The 18,778-nt window shown below is 40.8% G+C and overlaps 1 protein-coding gene across 2 annotated transcripts in view; it reads right to left on the bottom strand.

Annotated features, from left to right (window-relative positions):
• OPN4 (opsin 4) overlaps positions 1 to 13,442 on the bottom strand; it is a 102,284-nt gene extending 88,842 nt beyond the window's left edge. For both annotated transcript variants that reach the window (XM_089676485.1, XM_089676487.1), the window contains exon 1: positions 13,151 to 13,442. In XM_089676485.1, coding sequence (XP_089532611.1) covers positions 13,151 to 13,297 — 147 coding nt within the window. In that variant the 5' untranslated portion in view covers positions 13,298 to 13,442. The remainder of the gene's footprint in view (positions 1 to 13,150) is intronic.
• Between the last annotated feature and the right edge of the window lie 5,336 nt (positions 13,443 to 18,778).

Below are 18,778 nucleotides of genomic sequence, written 5' to 3'. Positions count from 1 at the left end.
TCTGTCATGCGCCCCTGTACCGCCTCCTCATGCTGCTGCCAGGTCCAGAGTGTGTCATGGGCCCCCGTACCGACTCCAAATGCTGCTGCCAGGCCCGTAATCTGTCATGGGCCCCTGTAGCGCCTCCCCATGCTGCTGCCACGTCCAGATTGTGTCATGGGTCCCTGTACGGCCTCCCATTGCTGCTGCCAGGCCTGTAATCTGCCATGGGCCCCCGTACCGACTCCTCATGCTGCTGCCAGGCCCGTAATCTGCCATGGGCCCCTGTACCGCCTCCTCATGCTGCTGCCAGGTCCAGAGTGTGTCATGGGTCCCTGTACGGCCTCCCATTGCTGCTGTCTCTATCGCCACACTCTGCCATGTGCCACTTTCAGGTCTCCTCACACTGCTGGTGGTTTCCATTTTTGTCATAGGGTGCTGTATGGCCTCCCATTGCTGCTGCCTCCACCGCCACACTGTGGCTCCACACTCTGGTTTTGGCCCCGTGACTGCCCAAATGAGTGAAGTGTGCGGTGATTCTAAGATCGACGGCACTCATCTGCATGTCATACTGCCTGACAGTATTATTTCTCTTCCCCAGCAGACTCCAAGGGCATTTAAATTAAAGGTACAGTGTTCAGCACTAATATTAAGTCTCTCTGAAGCCTAGAAACACCCTTTTTTAAGTTAAATTCACAGCGAATATATTCGACTCGAATCGAAATTTTTCTACGAATTCGCCGAATCAGTCGAATCGAATTTTTGAATACTTCGCTCATCTCTACATGCAATCAATAAAACAAGGATTGTACATAGGACAATATCGGACCTCTGAAACGTATAAGCATGCATATGTACTTGGCTTGGACCCCTTTTGCAGCAATTACTGCCTCAATGTGGCGTGGCATGGAAGCTATCAGTCTGCGGCACTGCTGAGGTGTTATGGAAGACCAGGATGCTTCAATAGCGGCCTTCAGCTCTTCTGCATTGTTCGGTCTCATCTTTCTCTTGGCAATGCCCCATAGATTGTCTATGGGGTTTAGGTCAGGCGAGTTTGCTGGCCAATCAAGCACAGTTATCCCACAGTCATTGAACCAGGTTTTGGGGCTTTTGGCAGTGTGGACAGGTGCCAAGTACTGCTGGAAAATGAAGTCAGCATCCCCATAAAGTTCGTCTGTGGAAGAAAGCATGAAGTGCTCCAAAATCCCCTGGTAGAGAGACATGGCTCCCCAAATCAACACAGACTGTGGAAACTTCACACTGGACTTCAAGCATCTTGCACTGTGTGCCTCTCCATTCTTCCTCCATACTCTGGGTCCTTGGTTTCCAAATGAGATGCAAAAGTTGCTCTCATCAGAAAAGAGGACTTTGGACCACTAAGCAACAGACCAGGTCTGTTTTTCTTTAGCCCAGGTAAGACGCTTCTGACGTTGTTTGTTGTTCAGGAGCGGCTTGACAAGAGGAATACGACATTTGAACCCCATGTCCAGGATCCGTCTGTGTGTGGTGGTTCTTGATGCACTGACTCTAGGCTCAGTCCACTCCTTGTGAAAGTCCCCCACACTTTTGAATAGCCTTTTCCTGACAATCCTCTCCAGGCTGTGGTCATCCCTGCTGCTTGTGGACCTTTTTCATCCACACTTTTCCCTTCACATAACTTTCTATTAATGTGCTTTGATACAGCACTTTGGGAACATCCAACTTCTTTTGCAATTACCTTTTGAGGCTTTCCCTCCTTATGGAAGGTGTCAATGATGGTTTTCTGCACAACTGTCAGGTCAGCAGTCTTTCCCACGATTGTGCTTCCTTCTGAACCAGACTGAGAGACAATTTAAAGGCTCAGAAACCCTTTGCAGGTGTTATGGCTGAATTAGCTAATTAGAGTGGGACACTTTGAGCCTAGAATATTACACCTTTTTACAATATTCTAATTTTCTGAGATTGTGGATTTGGGGTTTTCATGAGCTGTAAGCCATAATCATCACAATTATGACCAATCACAGCTTGAACTATCTTGCTTTGCATGTAATGAGTATATCTCATATATTAGTTTCACCTTTTAAGTTGCATTACTGAAATAAATGAACTTTGGCACGATATTCTAATTTTTCGAGTTTCACCTGTATATTCACTTGGTCAGATGTACGATTCTACTAGAGTCTAAGCAGATTGTTAACTGGGGGAGATATAGGAGACAAAAAGGGAAATGTTTATAGACTAATAGGAGAGGTGGCATTTGCGGAAAGCCAGGAAGGGAAGAAAGAAATTTTGGTTATGGATAGGGGACATAGAGGAGGTAGAGTTGAAGCTGATCAACAGGGGTTGGAGGAAAGTGGAGCAACACAATCAATGGATTTTAAAGAAAGAGAAGAAGCTGTTCGAGGAAAAAAAGGCAGAGGAGGCAATGCATGAGCTGATGAAGTTCCATGAAGTGTAATAATAACAACTTCTTGTTAATGGGCTGTTAAGAGGGGAGCAACAGCTGACTGTGTATCTGGAGGGAAAACAGAGGAGGAACTGGTCATTAACTGGATGAAAGGTAGAGAGGGAACTGTTTGAGGCCTGGGTGCAGTATTCATAAAGGTTCCTAACTCACATTCATACCTCAGCCAATTATCCTACCAGCATGTCTTTGGAGTGTGGGAGGAATCCCACACAGGCACAAGGAGAACATGCAAACTCCTAGCAGGTAGTGCCACCGTTGGGATTCAAACTGATGACCCTAGTGCTGCTAGGTGGAAGTGCTAACCACTTAGCCACTGTGCTGCTCACTAAAAGATGCTGTTAGCAGCTGGTCAGAGCTGGAACTTGCTTATCCTGTGAGCAGCTGGTTGGGGCCGAGGCTCAATATATGCTTTAAACAGCTGATCATAGCTAAAAAGTCACATTTCAGATTGAGATTTTACTTTCAGTAAATCACATATGCCTGTCTGAATGAGCCCTAATAAAGTAAAGGGCAGGATATATGAGCTAGGGTTGATGGTATATTTAAAGTCTGTTGCCATAAAACTGTTAAGTTTTGATATCACTTACAGTCACTAGCAGAAATGTATCCCTGCAGAAGTCACTGACTCTTTCCCCCTTTTAAGTTTCACTCCTTCTTTTACAGCAGGTGTAAGAAGTGTGAGACCTCTGATAAAGGACATGCTTAGTAGAGAGAACTTTGAGCTTGAAGTAAAATTTTTACCATCAGTTACAGCAGATGTAAAATAAATGTGTGATTCAGTCTGCCAATGTCTATATAAAATAAAAAATAAAAAAGCTAATTTTCCTCAACCAGCCCAAACTCCAGCATTCCTCAACATTTTCTTTCACAGTCATTTTAATGTAGAGTTAAGTATCATTGATATTGACAACAGATTGACTGCACCTATCACTGAATGCTAATATCTCAGAGCAAAGGCACTAAAGCAACCTGCAGTATCAGCTTTTCAAACACAGAAGTTCCCATGCAGAAAGAAACTACTAAGACTATTCTAGTATGATTGAGTTTTTTTTCTAACTACAGGATTTTTTTTTTGAACGATGAATGTTTTCTGCAATGTAATAGTCTTTATGTTCTGGATAACAAAATACAGGTGTTATGGAAAGACAGGTCATGACACTTATTTTTGCTTGCTGTCCTGTCTGGACACCTTAATATTCTATTCTAGATAGATAAAATGATAAACTGCTAATAGGAGTTAGCATAACGGGCACTGACAGTACTCAAAGCTCTAAATTTTTTGTAATTGGTTTTCAGTGAATTACTTTAACATTGTGCGCAGTGAATGCAAATAAGAAATATGTTATATTATTTATTTTTGTTAACTGTGTGTAGCTCTTACCCCTGAAGGAGCTGCTGTTTTTCGAGTCCCCTGACCCAGTACGTGCAAATAGTGCCATGCACTCTGACACATCTGCCTGAGTCTGGAATATCTATTGCAGATGTATATGCAGTACCCAGGTAACAAAAAGAGATATGACCAACAGTAATGATAGTGCAAAAAGTTAAACAATAGTAATAAATATACTGTAAATAGGTGAACAGTAGCAAGACATATACTGAAAATAGGTGAACAGTAGCAAGAAATATAATGTGGGAAAAAAACAATTGGTATAGAGAAAAAACCCACCTAAACCCTATACTGAGGCAGTCCTAAATAAGGGGAGTTACACCACCATAACTGTTCAGCTGTCAGTAATATATTCTCTCCTCTCCTGGCCAGCTTGTTGGGGTCCAACTCTTATGTCGGAGTGTGCAGAATAGTGGAGCACTGATAAAGAAACTGTCTCTGTGATGCTTGCAGGTAACACTGTCCCTGGTTTGTCAAAGTGTAGTGGGTTTTTTTTACCAGTGGCCTCTCACCAATTCCTGTGGTAGTCGGTGATTTCCCTCTGTTTTTTTGTTGGCAGTACAACTGATTAGTGTCCTTCACACTTTGATCAGGCACCAGGCTTCATAAATATTAATGACATCTCTCAGGTGAGGTGGGGTGCAATCTGCTGGCAGCCTAATGTGCACTTAGTCCCTCAGAATGTCCTCCACACTCCATCGTCTCAGCCCAGGAAAAGCAGGAAACCAGCCCCAGTGCCTTGTGGGATTTATAGTTTTTTCCTCTTAGCCTACTAAGCCAGATAAGTCTGTAAAGAACTACATCTTCCATAACCCTCTTCTTCTGCGCATTCCTATTGGGTGGAGAGTGGGCTTAACACCGGCAGTTTAGCTCCACATTAACAGTCTCCTCTCGCAGCTGTGCTGCTCAGGCACAGAATGAGGAAAGTACTGCCGATAACCAGTAAATGTCAGAGAAGTGATCGCCACTGATCATCAGGGCACTGATGATCAGTGCCCAGCAGTGCCATCTACGTGTGCCACCCACCAGTGCCCATGAGTGCCGCCCACCTGTGCCCAGCAGTGCCACCCCCCTGTGCCCAGCAGTGCCTAGTAGTGCTACCCACCTGTGCCCATCAGTGCCGCTCATCAGTGCCTCCTATCTGTGCCGCCTCATCAGTGCCGCCCATCAACACAGATCAGTGAAGGAGAAAAATGACCTGTTTGTAAAATGTTATAATAGAAACAAAGAAAACCTTTTTTAAAAAATTTTTTTTGCTTTTTTTTGTAGCGCAAAAATCAAAGCGCCCAGCAGCAATTAAACACCACCAAAAGAAAGCTCTATTTGTGTGAAAAAAAGATAAAAATTTCATATGGGTACAATTTTACATGACCGCCAATATTCATTGAAAGTGCAACAGCGCTGAAAGCTGAAAATTTGCTAGGCAGGAAGGGGGTTTAAGTGCCCGGTAGGCAAGTGGTTAAGGTTAACCTGTTCGGAGAAATTCTTATTGGAGCTGCTGCTGCCGGTTTGTTTTTGAAGTTGCTGGTACTGTGATACCTATCCTCAACTAATCAACTGGCAGTTCAGTGACCTAGTTTAAATATACACCCACTGGCCATTTTATTTGGTACACCTTGCTAGTGCCAAGAAAATATTCCCCACACTATTATACCACCACCAACAGCCTGAACCATTGATACAAGGCAGGATGGATCCATGCTTTCATATTGTTTACGCCAAATTCTGACCCTACCATCTGAATGTCACAGCAACCAGTCTGCCCATTCTCCTCTGACCTCTGACATTAACAAGGCATTTTAATCCACACAACTGCCGCTCACTGGATATTTTCTCTTTTTCTGACCATTCCCTGTAAACCTTAGAGATGGTTGTGCGTGAAAATTCCAGCAGATCAGCAGTTTTTGGAATACTCAGACCAGCCCATCTGGCACGAAGAACCATGCTACGGTCAAAGTCACTTAAATCTTCTTTCTTTCCCCATTCTGATGCTTGGTTTGAACTTCTGCAAATCATCTTCACCACATCTACATGCCTAAATGCATTGAGTTGCTGCCATGTGATTGGCTGATTAGCAATTTGTGTTACCAAACAATTGAACAGGTGTACCTAATAAAGTGAGTGTATATCCGGTATCTAGACATGCTTGTTTCAAAGCAGGTATAGAAATGGGTGTGGATTATCAATTTTCTGTTGCTTCATTTTAGTATCGATGATAAACAGTGTCACATACAGTTGTGTTCAAAATAATAGCAGTGTGTTGAAAAAAGTGAATAAAGCTCAAAATCCTTCTAATAGCTTTTATTTCCATACACACAAATGCATTGGGAACACTACACATTCTATTCCAAATCAAAACATGAAGAAAAATATATCAAATTTGTGTTGTTCCTCTAAAAAAATTGATGAAAAGGGAATATTAGACTGTTCAAAAAAATATCAGAATTGTATTCTTCTTTATGAAAAATGTTTGAAGATTTTGCTTTCCTTTGAATCACTTAATTAATATTTAGTTGTATAAGCACTGTTTCTGAGAACTGCTGTACATCTGTGTTGCATAGAGTCAACCAAATTCTGGCACCTGTGAACAGGTATTCCAGCCCAGGATGATTGGACTGCATTCCACAGTTCTTCTCTATTTCTTGGTTTTGCCTCAGAAACTGCATTTTTGATGTCACCCCACAAGTTTTCTATTGGATTGAGATCCGGGGAGTGGGCTGGCCACTCCATAACATCAATCTTGTTGGTCTGGAACCAAGATGTTGCACGTTTACTGGTGTGTTTGGGGTCGTTGTCTTGTTGGAACACCCATTTCAAGGGCACTTCCTCTTCAGCATAAGGCAGCATGGCCTCTTTAAGTATTCTGATGTATTCAAACTGATCCATGATCCCTGGTATGCGATAAATAGGCCCAACACCGTAGTATGAGAAACATCCCCATATCATGATGCTTGCGCAACCATGCTTCACTGTCTTCACAGTGTACTGTGGCTTGAGTTCAGTGTTTGGGGGTCATCTGACAAACTGTCTCCGGCCACTAGACCCAAAAAGAACAATCTTACTTTCATCAGTCCACAAAATGTTGCGCCATTTCTCTTTAGGCCAGTCAATGTGCTCTTTGGCAAGTTGTAACCTCTTCAGCACATGTCTTTTTTTCAACAGTTGGACTTTGCGGGGGCTTCTTGCAGATAGCTTGGCTTCATATAGGCGTCTTCTAATTGTAACAGTACTCACAGGTAACTTTAGACCTTCTTTGATTTCCTGGAGCTGATTGTTTGCTGAGTTCTTGCCATTTGGCTATTCTTCTATCCATTCGAATGGTAGTTTTTCGCTTTCTTCCACGTCTTTCAGGTTTTGGTTGCCATTATAAAGCATTTGCGATCATTTTAGCTGAGCAGCCTATCATTGTCTGCACTTCTTTATATGTTTTCCCCTCTCCAATCAACTTTTTAATCATGGTACGCTGTTCTGAACAATGTCTGGAACGACCCATTTTCCTCAGAATTTCAGAGAGTAATGCACTGTAACCAGCATGTACAACATTTGCTGCCTTCCTTCCTTAAATAAGGGCAATAATTGCCACCTGTTTTTCAAAGAATGAATGACCTCACTAATAGAACTCCACACTGCTATTATTTTGAACATGCCCTTTCAATTAGTGATTCAATTACACAGAATCAGCAGCATGCATGTCATGACTGTTGGGTCTGTTGGATTTCTATTACTCTACTATACCTTCTAGTAAATTATTTGCCATGTAGAAATATCATTTCTACCAAAAACAGTGATTGATCAGGTTATTGATGTCTGACTGCTATTATTTTGAACACAACTGTATATACACTTTAGGATTAAATCATATAACTCTTTGTCAAACCTAAATTCTTAATATATTTATCTTTATAAAATTAACTTTCCCATTACCATAATATCTATTCACATCTATGTTTCTATTCACAAAATCAACCCTTAAAAAAGGCTGGGGGTCTGGTAGGAGCTCTTGCCTCTTATTGGAAACCTGTACACTGTGTGAGTGCGCAGGTGTGCACACTTGTTACAACCAAGGACTTGATCATAGTGTGGGGCTCTTGTTAGATGACAGGTATGCTTCATCCAGTAGACAGGTATGCTTCATCCAGTAGACAGGTCTGCTCTGTCCAGAGGACAGGTGCCCTCCACCTTAAGGAGGTCTCAGGCTAGGAGAATTTTAAGACTGGTGCCAGGAGATCTCCTATTGAGAGGCCAGGGTGTGGGCCAGTGCAGCAGGGTGTTGCAACTAAAGGCTGAAAGCCAGGAGAACCCAGGGTGGTGGGAGAGTTGGGTGAAACAGTCTGAGGGACCAATCAAAAGCCAAAGGCCAAATTTAGGGCCTATGCAACTGAGCTGCTGTAGAGCGAGCCAGGTATTATTTTGACTCTTTCTATTTTTGATGGTGAAGACACCTTTGTGGGAAAAACTGATGTACGGACTTTGCTTTATTTTTAAATAAAAGTGGGTCCACAAACTCTAAATCATAGTTTCTGACTCACCTAGGATGCCTACTATCACCTGTACTATTCAATCTCACACTAGGATTGTTCTTATGCGCGATCAGAAATAACCAGAATATTATAGGTATTTGCTAAAATTCAGAGAACCATAAAACTGCTGCCTATAATCAAACCTAATATCAAGCATCTATCTTAAATCCCCACTTCTCAATCTTCTTACAGAGTTCCAGAAATACTGGAAGTTTTCAACTTAAAAATGAATTTCTAAAAAAAAAGTGGTTAACATATTTCCACATAATCATGCTCTGAATCTCAAAAGCAGCTTCCATTCAAATGGATGTCTACTCCACTCAAATGTCTTGTCACGTACATCCAAGCCAACCTCAAATACCTTTACCAGGCCAATTTTATTCCTCTCCTGAGCAACATTAATAACTTACATCAAAAGCATAGATACAAATAGAACAGGATGAGATATGCATGTCCCTACAGAAATAGCATGGCTCAAAACTACTTTACTGAAATCTACTGGATGCTACCTCACTCTGAGGATAACCTTACAAATGCAATAATACATCTATTTACCATTTCGCAGTATCCCACTCCTTTAACTCTAATTATGAGAGACCCAGAATTTCTCACAGGTCTCAAACAGATTTAAAGGAGCTCCTAGAAGTTCATACATTTTGTGTACGGAACTTTATATCCTCTGGAGGATTGGCCACTTTTCAGGAGATTCAATCATTTCTGGAGCCCTCCATTAGCTATTAGAGGGCAATGCAGGTTAGATATTTCATATTTCTATCCCTTACCACCCTACTTTTTGCAGAGCACTCACTGTGTTCAAAAATATTTGTCTAGTTACCACCTCCATCAAGTGCTCTCTGTCTCAGATTTACAGGCAGGATTTGCCTCGGACCTATGGTGGCTACAAACACAAATCTCATCCTTATTCTCCAATAAACCATTTGAAAAATTCAGCTTACAGTTTCATGCACCAATACACTTAGAGCTCTGAAGAATAGGAACTGCTATAGCAATATACTTGGCATTACTATGGCAAAATTATGCCTCATTGTGCACCTTTTTTGTATATGCTACAAACCTGGATCTCAGGAGAGATACATTCCACTCTTTGAATGTACAATAGCAATATACATATGCTGACATTAAAGAAAAAGAATCCTCTGTATGGTTAAATGCTATGCCATATTCTATCCCTTATTGATCACATTTTTTTCTGCTACATATTTATATGAATGTACTCCTGGTTTGTCTAAAAAACAAATTAAAAAAGAAAAGTGCATTTATTTAAGGTACAGGCTCCTGAGCTTTCCCAACCCAATGGGCGCCCTATTTCTTTCTGAGATTAAAACCCACAATGGTCTTAGCACCTCTTCTACAGTACTCTGATAATACCTCCAGCTTGCACACTATGACCTATCTCATTTAGAAGTGATTTGGCTGTACATTTGTGATGGTAATAGAGAGGTCATTTGAATATGGTAAATGATGTTCTATGGACCCCTAGGAGTGGAAACTCACTTGAAAATGTAACCGCAGCTACCTCTGTTTCTTTATCACCCTCAGTGATCATCTCAGTCTTTAGCAGACATTGCTATCTGGTAACCTTCTGAATACATCATACATAATTTAGTAGTGGTATTTTCACTTTTCATTCATTTTGTGCTATTTTTTCATTATTTTTGCGGACAGCTTATTTGCATTATTGCACATGCAGAAAAGTGTAGTGCTCTTTAAGAGTATTAGGAACTATCTTGAAATCATTTCGAGGTTTCCCAGATTATTGTTGCTTGTATTTGCCCGCAGTCTCTAGCTTAGCAACTCTTTAACAGCCCAAATGGATTCCAAATAAAGTTGCTTTCAGAAAGTAGCCCATGTATGACCATCTACCATGGCATCTACAAACTGATACTACTCTAATTTATGAGAACACTAAAGCTGGAACATACAGTGTATGTATGTATGTATATATATATATATATATATATATATATATATATATATAGCAAACTTAGATTAACAAAAATCAACTATCCATGTATTTGTAAGTGTTTTATGAGTTAGTCCTATGTGAGCTCTGCAGTCTTTTTTAAAGCCCAACCGTGGGAAAAAGAAAAATTCTCCCTTGCAGTGAACTGCCTCCACACTGCAAGAGTTAAATGCTTGTTTAGGTCTGCGGAAAGGAAGAGCAGTTTTTTTTGCCGATCCTCCAACAGCATATGGTGTGTCCCTATGCTCCTGCAGTGTATTATTCTTTGGCATCCTCCTTTCCAATGCAGAGCTATGAGCCCTACATCAGTCCAGGACATTCTACCATGGGAGCATAGGGGATTGGAGGCTGACATGAACAGTCAGAAGTGGAGGATTGGGAAAGTAACACTGCTTTTTGTGGTCCCCTAGATTTAAACAAGAATTAAACCCTTGCAGTAAGGAGGCAGATCTACTGCAAGGGAGCATTTTCCTTTCCCCATTGTTGAACTTTAAATTAACTGTTCATTCGTATCATTAACCTTGCAACCTGACCCACTACAGAAGGTTTGAAACCTTCTGCTTCTTATCTCTTTTTTAAAACTTTGTAAATGTTATATGAATTGTTTAGTTCACAAGCACAGTGTCCCCTCTGTATAAAGTACCTCATACAAGTATAGTGCCCCCCTATATAAGGTGCCTCACACAAGCATAGGGGTTAATTTACAAAAGGAAAATGGACTGTAATTGGGCAGTTGCACTCTGCAAGAGTAGTTGCTCCAGAGTTTAGTAAATGAGCAGAAGCACCTATGACTTCCATCATCCAAGCATATGCACGCAAAAATGATCTGATGACTTTCATAATCCAGTCATATGCAAGCAAAAATGTTGCTTTTTATATTTGCACGTAATTAGGTATTCTTTGCACAGTAAAGATTTACCTCAATTATTAAGCTCTGCAGCAACTTTGTAAAGTGCCCAGTCTATTTACCTTGAGTAAATCAACCCCATAATATCCCTCTGTATAAAGTGTCTCACATAAGAATAAAGCCCTCTCTTTATAAGATGTCTCACACAAGCATAGTGTCCCTCTGTATAAAGTGTCTCACACAAGCATAAGGCCCCCCTCTGTATAAGGTGTCTCACACAAGCATAGTACCCCTCTGTATAAGGTGTCTTACACAAGAATAGGGCCCACTCTGTAAAACGTGTCTCACACAAGCATAGTACCCCTCTGTATAAGGTGTCTTACACAAGAATAGGGCCCACTCTGTAAAACGTGTCTCACACAATCACAGTGTTGCCTCTGTATAAGTTGCCTTACGCTAATCCTAAACGCTTGGAGAGTACACCTCTTATACTTAACCCCAGCTAACAGCCTTCAACATCTGGTTAACATTGGGATACACTTACAGGTCTTTGCCTACCACTAAAAGTACATCAACAAAACCAGTTGAGGAGTGGACTCTCCATGTCCATTAGCAGCACATACAGTACTTCACCCCTTCTATCTCATCTTTTCAGAAGTCACTGCTGCCAGTCAAGGAATGGATGCTTGCCATTGAAAACAAGTTCTGTCACCTCTTTAGTGGTGTAGCATTTGAAGATCGCAGAGTATTCAGTGACATTCCATCCAACAGCATGGTTCTGAAATTTATGTCGGTAGAAGACCTTTCTAGTTACAGTAGGCCACAATTTGATTGGAAACTTTTCCAAAAAATACTTTACACAAAAAAATCCAGTAATATAAAGTAGCTGTGTTATTCCTTGGGTATTCCTTTTATTGTGTGTTTGCCTGTTATTCCACTTTAACCCGCACACACTCTTATTTTACCCTTGAATTTGCTCTTTTAAACCACTTAGCACCTGCATCGATCTTCACAGGTTTCAACCTCCAATGCACACATTTGACGTCAAGACAAATGACAACTACTTTTTTTTTTCATGGAATTGCCTAACCTATATACGTGTAATGGAAAATGAATGGTTTAATGTGCAATACATATCACTTGGTAGTTTGTAAGATATGCTTTATCTATGTATTAAAATAGCTTAAAAATGGAAATAGAAGGAAAGTCATATTTAACTTTATCTTAAAAGCATGAACATATTTTCTTTACATTTTTTCTTATACTCGTACAGTTATTACTAAGTGTTCTTTTTTTTTTTTCTACAAAATGTTTTCTTATTTTACAAGACAAGTAATATGACCAGAGTACAATTTAACAGTATACTAAATAGGAAATATTTAATTTTAAGCAGTGCCTGGGGTCCTCGGGCAGTCACACAACTTTCATTGTCTTTATATCATTAAATAAAGCCTAATGGGATACATTTCTAAAATTAGTGAACTTGACAAAACAGATACTCTATTTAAAATTAAGCAGTTTCGATCAGAAACAAGTAATAAAAAAAAACACAAAACATGGTGCCCATAAATTGGCATTTTTTAACCTGTAGGCATTTTTAAATATCCATCCTTTGTATCACTAATAAAAAAAAGCACCAAGCCAATCACGCACATATAAAAGTAGAAACAATGGCAATAAAAATATAAGCAAAAATTGATTTAAAATTATTTAGTTATTTGTAATGTTGAAAATTCACATACAAGTTTTTTTATATGCATTTCTTTTGCTATAAATATATGTTAGAGTTACATGAGATAACATGACTGAGGTTCAATTCATAAAGAAAATATATCAGGTTATAGCTCTTTATATTTTTTTAAGTGACAGTTATTTTCAGGTGGGTCCAGTGTGATCTGAATATTACATTCATGTACCTAAGATAAAGCTTCCTAACCTTGTCCTAGAGATTTGTACATTATGTCATAGGTAGGCTAAAACTTACCATAGTGGTGAAGACTGGTGGTAGTTCCACAAGTTTGTATGAGCTTACTTCTGAACTATTCCAGGTGTTCAGGGACTCCAGAATCCTAGTGCAGTTAGCATCTTGAGAAGGGCAAGTGATGCCCTTTCTAACAGACAAAGAATTCATCCTTGGTTAAGTTAATTTTCAGGGTCTGTTGACTATTTGGTAGTTCTGACAATGATCTGCTCTTTCTGAATCAGAGATGGAGATTGTTTATCTGTGCAGCTGCAGATAACTGCTTTCATGTGCTGCTGCCAGGAGGCAGAGATGCAGCCTCCCTTTAAATATAAGAGCATGTACTGGCTGCACATGCTCATTGAATGTCTGCTCTCATTCATACTACAATTACATGATGCCATTTAAAGACACTTCTTGTCTGTACTCTTTTTGATCTTAGCAAATTAAAATCAGCCATACCATGTATTAGGATAATGTGCTTTGAAAGGCAGTCAAAGACAGGTTGACCTGCTTATGAATACTTAGGAATGTGTTATCATCTTTTTCCTTACAGACAATTTTCCATAATCTGTTGTTAGATAACACACCTTGCGCTGATCCTGATTATTTAGGACAAGAGGAAGGTGGCTTTTAATAATAATTAGGTCACCATCAGCAATCTAACAATTTTTGGGGCTTTTGTATGTCTTTTTTTGGGATTTAGGAAAAAGACTGCAGGCATATAAGCACAGCTACATGCATGCCATATGCTTTAATGAATCAAGTAACACCATTGTAATGTGTTGCTCATAATGTGACTATCTTTTTGATTTATGTAATATTGGAAAACAGTGAAATTAACAATTTTATATATGGCTGCCATTCCCTGCCTGATGACATTATGCTCCGTTCACCCAATGGGGGATTAATAAAGCAGTGCTAAACCCAAAAGCAAAAATGTAATATAGTGCAGCTTAATAATTATTAGGTGGTATGGCTACATTGATTTCCTTTTTTTAATTTTTGTTTCTTCTTTTATTTTCACTTGGTGATCTGGCCAGTAAGTCTGTAATATTTCGTCTTCCTTTAACAGACCAAGTTGACAAGAAAAAGTGGAGGGTTGAGACAAATCATTTAACACTGAATGGTGCGCTTACAATGGTCAGCTTTTACTCATGTATGTAAAACCTTTAACCCAGAATGGAAAAAAAAAACTGTTGCTGTAACTGCTTAACCCCTTGACGCCGATCGCACGCAAATATGCGGCCTCTCAGCGTCTGGGCCTTGACGCCGAGTGGCCGCATATTTGTGTGCAATTAGAAAATACACACGTGCTGAGAGTGCATGCCCTGCGCACTCCCAGCACATATGTTCATGACTCCCGGAAAGGTCCCGATCTCCCCTTTGGATCGGGACCTTTTCCAATCATGTGACTGCGAATCACGGCAGTCACATGACCCTAAAACCCTGCCCCCGGCTTCTGAAACTCTTAAAGGGCCAGGAGGCACGAGCGCCAAGAGGTTACAAAGTGTTAGCTGGAGTTCAGCTTTAATTTGTTAGTGAAGTCCATCTAAACCTGAAAGTCTAGGACTACCTTCTCTGCACATGAAGTGTATCACAGCCAGATCACCAGGTGAAAAAAAAGTCTAAACAACAAAACGAATGCAGCCACATTTTTGTATGAGTTTAGTACCACTTTAACTTTTGTATATTTCCATAGGGAAATGCAAGCCTATACTTATTTGAGTGTAGGGATATCTACACTAATGACAATTTACTCCACTTGTACACAAAGAATTCCACAAACAAAAATAACGTTCCCAACTGTTTTTATATTGGAACCAAATCCATCTGCCTCACTCTCTTCTTTAGTAGTCACTGTATTTGTCTGATGTATAGACTTCTAATATATATGTATTTTTTTAATCACTAAAACAGTATACAGCACCAAACCTTTCATACAAACTATGTGATTGCATTGGTTATTATGGAAAGCCAGTACAGAGGAAAATTAGTTGTGAAAAAAAGCATTTTTGTTTTAACATTTTTTAAATCCTTCAGGGTAGGTCCTTGAGAAGTAGAGAAGTTTGAGATTATAAAGAAAAAGTCAACTTCACCTAGGTGGAAGCTGCATCTGTCCCCTGCCACTTCAAAGACCTCAAACAACTCTGATCACTTGGTTCTCAGTCCTCAGTGAGCAGAGGGTAGTACCCAGGGGTGGACTGACCATTTGGAAACTCGGGCACTGCCCGAGGGCCTGGGGTCAGTAGGGGGCCCCATGAGATGCCCCTGGTACCTTTTTCATAGGCTCTTTTGAGTTTGGGCAAGGACACAGGGGCCCCATGATCCCCTATTGCCCGGGGGCCCCATGAGTTGTCAGTCCGCCCCTGGTAGTACCTGTCATTCTAAGGCTCTCTGCTGTACCCCTCCAGTGCTCGCTGGAGTGGTGGCTAGCTCAGGCTCTCAGTGGCATGCTGAGATGCTGAGCCATCTGCCAATCAGCAGTATGACATTATAGTTGGGATCTTTCTAGAGCTCTGTGACATCAGCCGACAGTGGGCTTAGCCTGCTGTTGGCTGAAAACAGGTCATAGGAGTTCAGAACAAAATACAGTACATTCCTGTGACTCATAGGAGAAGTAGGGCCAAAAGAGCTTTGACCCTACTCCTCCTTCAGGATCATGACCACTATCAAACCTTAGCTCCCTTTGCCTAAGGTCAAAATAAATGGTTATACAGTTGCAAGAAAAAGTATGTGAACCCCTTGGGATTACGTGGAGTTTTGCATGAATTGGGCATAAAATGTGCTCTGAACGTCATCTAAGTCACAACATTAGAAGAACACAGTCTGCTGAACATAATACTACACAAACATTAGATGTTGCCATGGTTTAATTGCACATAACATGTAAACATTCACAGTGCAGGGAGGAAAAAGTATGTGAGTCCCTAGCTTAATGACTTCCCCCAGAGCTAATTGGAGCCAGGAGTGAGCCAACCTTGACTCCAATCAGTGTGGTGATATTGGATGTGTTGCTGACAGCTGTCCTGCCCTTAAAAAACACACACCTGTTTTGGGTTTACTGGTTTCAAGAAGCACTGTCTGATGTGAACCATGCCTCGCAGAAAGAGCTCTCAGAAGACCTACGAAAAAGAATTGTTGACTTGCATGAAGCTGGAAAGGGTTACAAAAGTATCTCCAAAAGCCTTGATGTTCATGTGTCCACGGTAAGACAGACTGTCTACAAATGGAGAAAGTTTAGCACTGTTGCTACTCTCCCTAGACGTGGTCGTCCTGTAAAAATGACTGCAAGAGCACAGCGCAGAATGCTGCATGAGGTTAAGAAGAATCCCAGAGTGTCAGCTAAAGACCTACAGAAATCTCTGGCACATGCTAACATTTTTGTTAACACATCTACAATAAGGAAAACATTAAACAAGAATGGAGTACATGGGAGGACACCACGGAGGAAGCCATTGCTGTCCAAAAAGAATATTGCAGCACGTTTGAAGTTTGCAAAAGAGCACCTGGATGTTCCACAGCACTACTGGCAAAATATACTGTGGACAGATGAAACCAAGATTGAGTTGTTTGGGAAGAACACACAACACTATGTGTGGAGAAAAAAAGGCACAGCACACCAAAATCAAAACCTCATCCCCACTGTAAAACATGGCGGAGGGAGCATCATGGTTTGGGGCTGCTTTGCTGCCTCAGGGCCTGGACAGATTGTTGTCATTGATGGGAAAATGAATTCCAGAGTTTATCAAGACATTTTTCAGGAAAACGTACGATCATCTGTCCACCAACTGAAGCTCCGCAGAGGATGGGTGATGCAACAGGACAATGACCCAAAGCATACAAGTAATTCAACAGAACAATGGCTGCAACAGCACAGAATACGCCTTCTGGAGTGGCCCAGTCAGAGTCCTGACCTCAACCCGATTGAAATGCTGTGGCATGACCTTAAGAGAGCGATTCACACCAGACATCCCAAGAATATTGCTACACTGAAACAGTTTTGTGAAGAGGAGTGGTCCAAAATTACTCTAGATCGTTGTGCAGGTCTGATCTGCAACTACAGGAAACGTTTGGTTGAGGTTATTGCTGCCAAAGGAGGGTCAACCAGTTATTAAGTCCAAAGGTTCACATACTTTTTCCTCCCTGCACTGTGAATGTTTACATGTTATGTGCAATTAAACCATGGCAACATCTAATGTTTGTGTAGTATTATGTTCAGCAGACTGTGTTCTTCTATTGTTGTGACTTAGATGACGTTCAGAGCACATTTTATGCCCAATTCATGCAAAACTCCACATAATCCCAAGGGGTTCACATACTTTTTCTTGCAACTGTAACTTTCCAAAATAATGGTTTACGTTTTGCCGTATGAACTTGTTTCTATCTTGTGACATCATCACTTGTCTCTGTAAAGTTTTGTGTGCTTGGGCATCGAGAGGAGAGGGTCAAATCAGGCAGCACACGTCACTTCCAACATGTTTCCAAGGAGTTACTATAAATTATGATTCCATGGGAATTAATGATGTGCTGGGTGAGCAGGTAGCTTGCTTTGGGTTGTTCCAGTAATACAGGTAACTGCGTACATATCTAGCCAATCAATAGCTGTCAATGGGTAGACATGGGACCTGCTCACAAAAAGAAGCGTGACATAACTACGTCAATGCCTAATTTTAAAATCTAATGGGGGAGATTATGTGACTGGGACCCATTTCTCCATATGGTTGAAACAGCAGCATCTGGTCATACAAACAGGACAAGGCAAAGAAACAGCAGCTATGGGGTATGTTTGGGGGACACAAAAAGGAGAAGAAAGAACTTTTAAAATAAAATACAAAGTGTTTATGAACAAGGTAAGGGAATACCTTGTTAATGATGCAATATTACCCCTGGCTGGATTCAGCTTTGTTTCTTGCTTCACACTATAACTTGCAGAGTACTAAATGGGTGTAAACTTAGAATCAATAATGCAAAATAGTTTCAGGATGGCAAAGGGCATGCATACACTGCAGAACAATGCAAATATGGATGAGCTGAAAGGGACAGTTCACTTTCACCAAAGAACTGCCTATGCAAGTAAGGGTCCTATAGATAAAAACAAACTGGGAAGCACTGACTAAAGCTGAATAATGCCCTTGCTATAGGTGTAGGCCATTTACGTACTTCATGAAGCCTGACTGGAATACTCTAAGGACGTTAATAAGTGAGGCCTACATGTTACTACTCACCTCCTCCATCAAAGGAGAGAGCTCTCAGATGCTGAGGACTGTATCAGGGGAGAGAGAGAGCATGTGAGGGGATCTGAATCAGAGAACAAGCTCGCTTCCGTGTTGGTGGGAGTAAGCAGTAATGACTAGGCCTCAATGACTAGGCAATGTCCTGGCAACATCCTGGGAGTATTTCAGCCAGGCTTTGTGAGGTATGTAAATGGCCTACACCTATAGCAAGGACATTATTCAACTTTAGTCAGAGATGCCTCCTTACCTGCATAGGCATTTTTTTGGTGAACTATCCCTTTTTAAGGTTACGGCATATCATGAGTTTTACCCAAACTCTAGACATTCAGGAAAACTGTGAACTAGTGTGATTGTTTGCTACCATAGCAACAAATTACTATTTCTGCCCTTCTTATCCTTTGAACTATGGTCAGGT

This window comes from Staurois parvus, unplaced genomic scaffold (genome assembly GCF_062004578.1).
Source record: "Staurois parvus isolate SC_StPar_1 unplaced genomic scaffold, SC_StPar_1.0 ptg000170l, whole genome shotgun sequence".
Taxonomy (NCBI): domain Eukaryota; kingdom Metazoa; phylum Chordata; class Amphibia; order Anura; family Ranidae; genus Staurois; species Staurois parvus.
The sequence above is the reverse complement of the archived record's forward strand: the minus strand, read 5'-3'. Positions and strand labels throughout refer to the sequence as shown.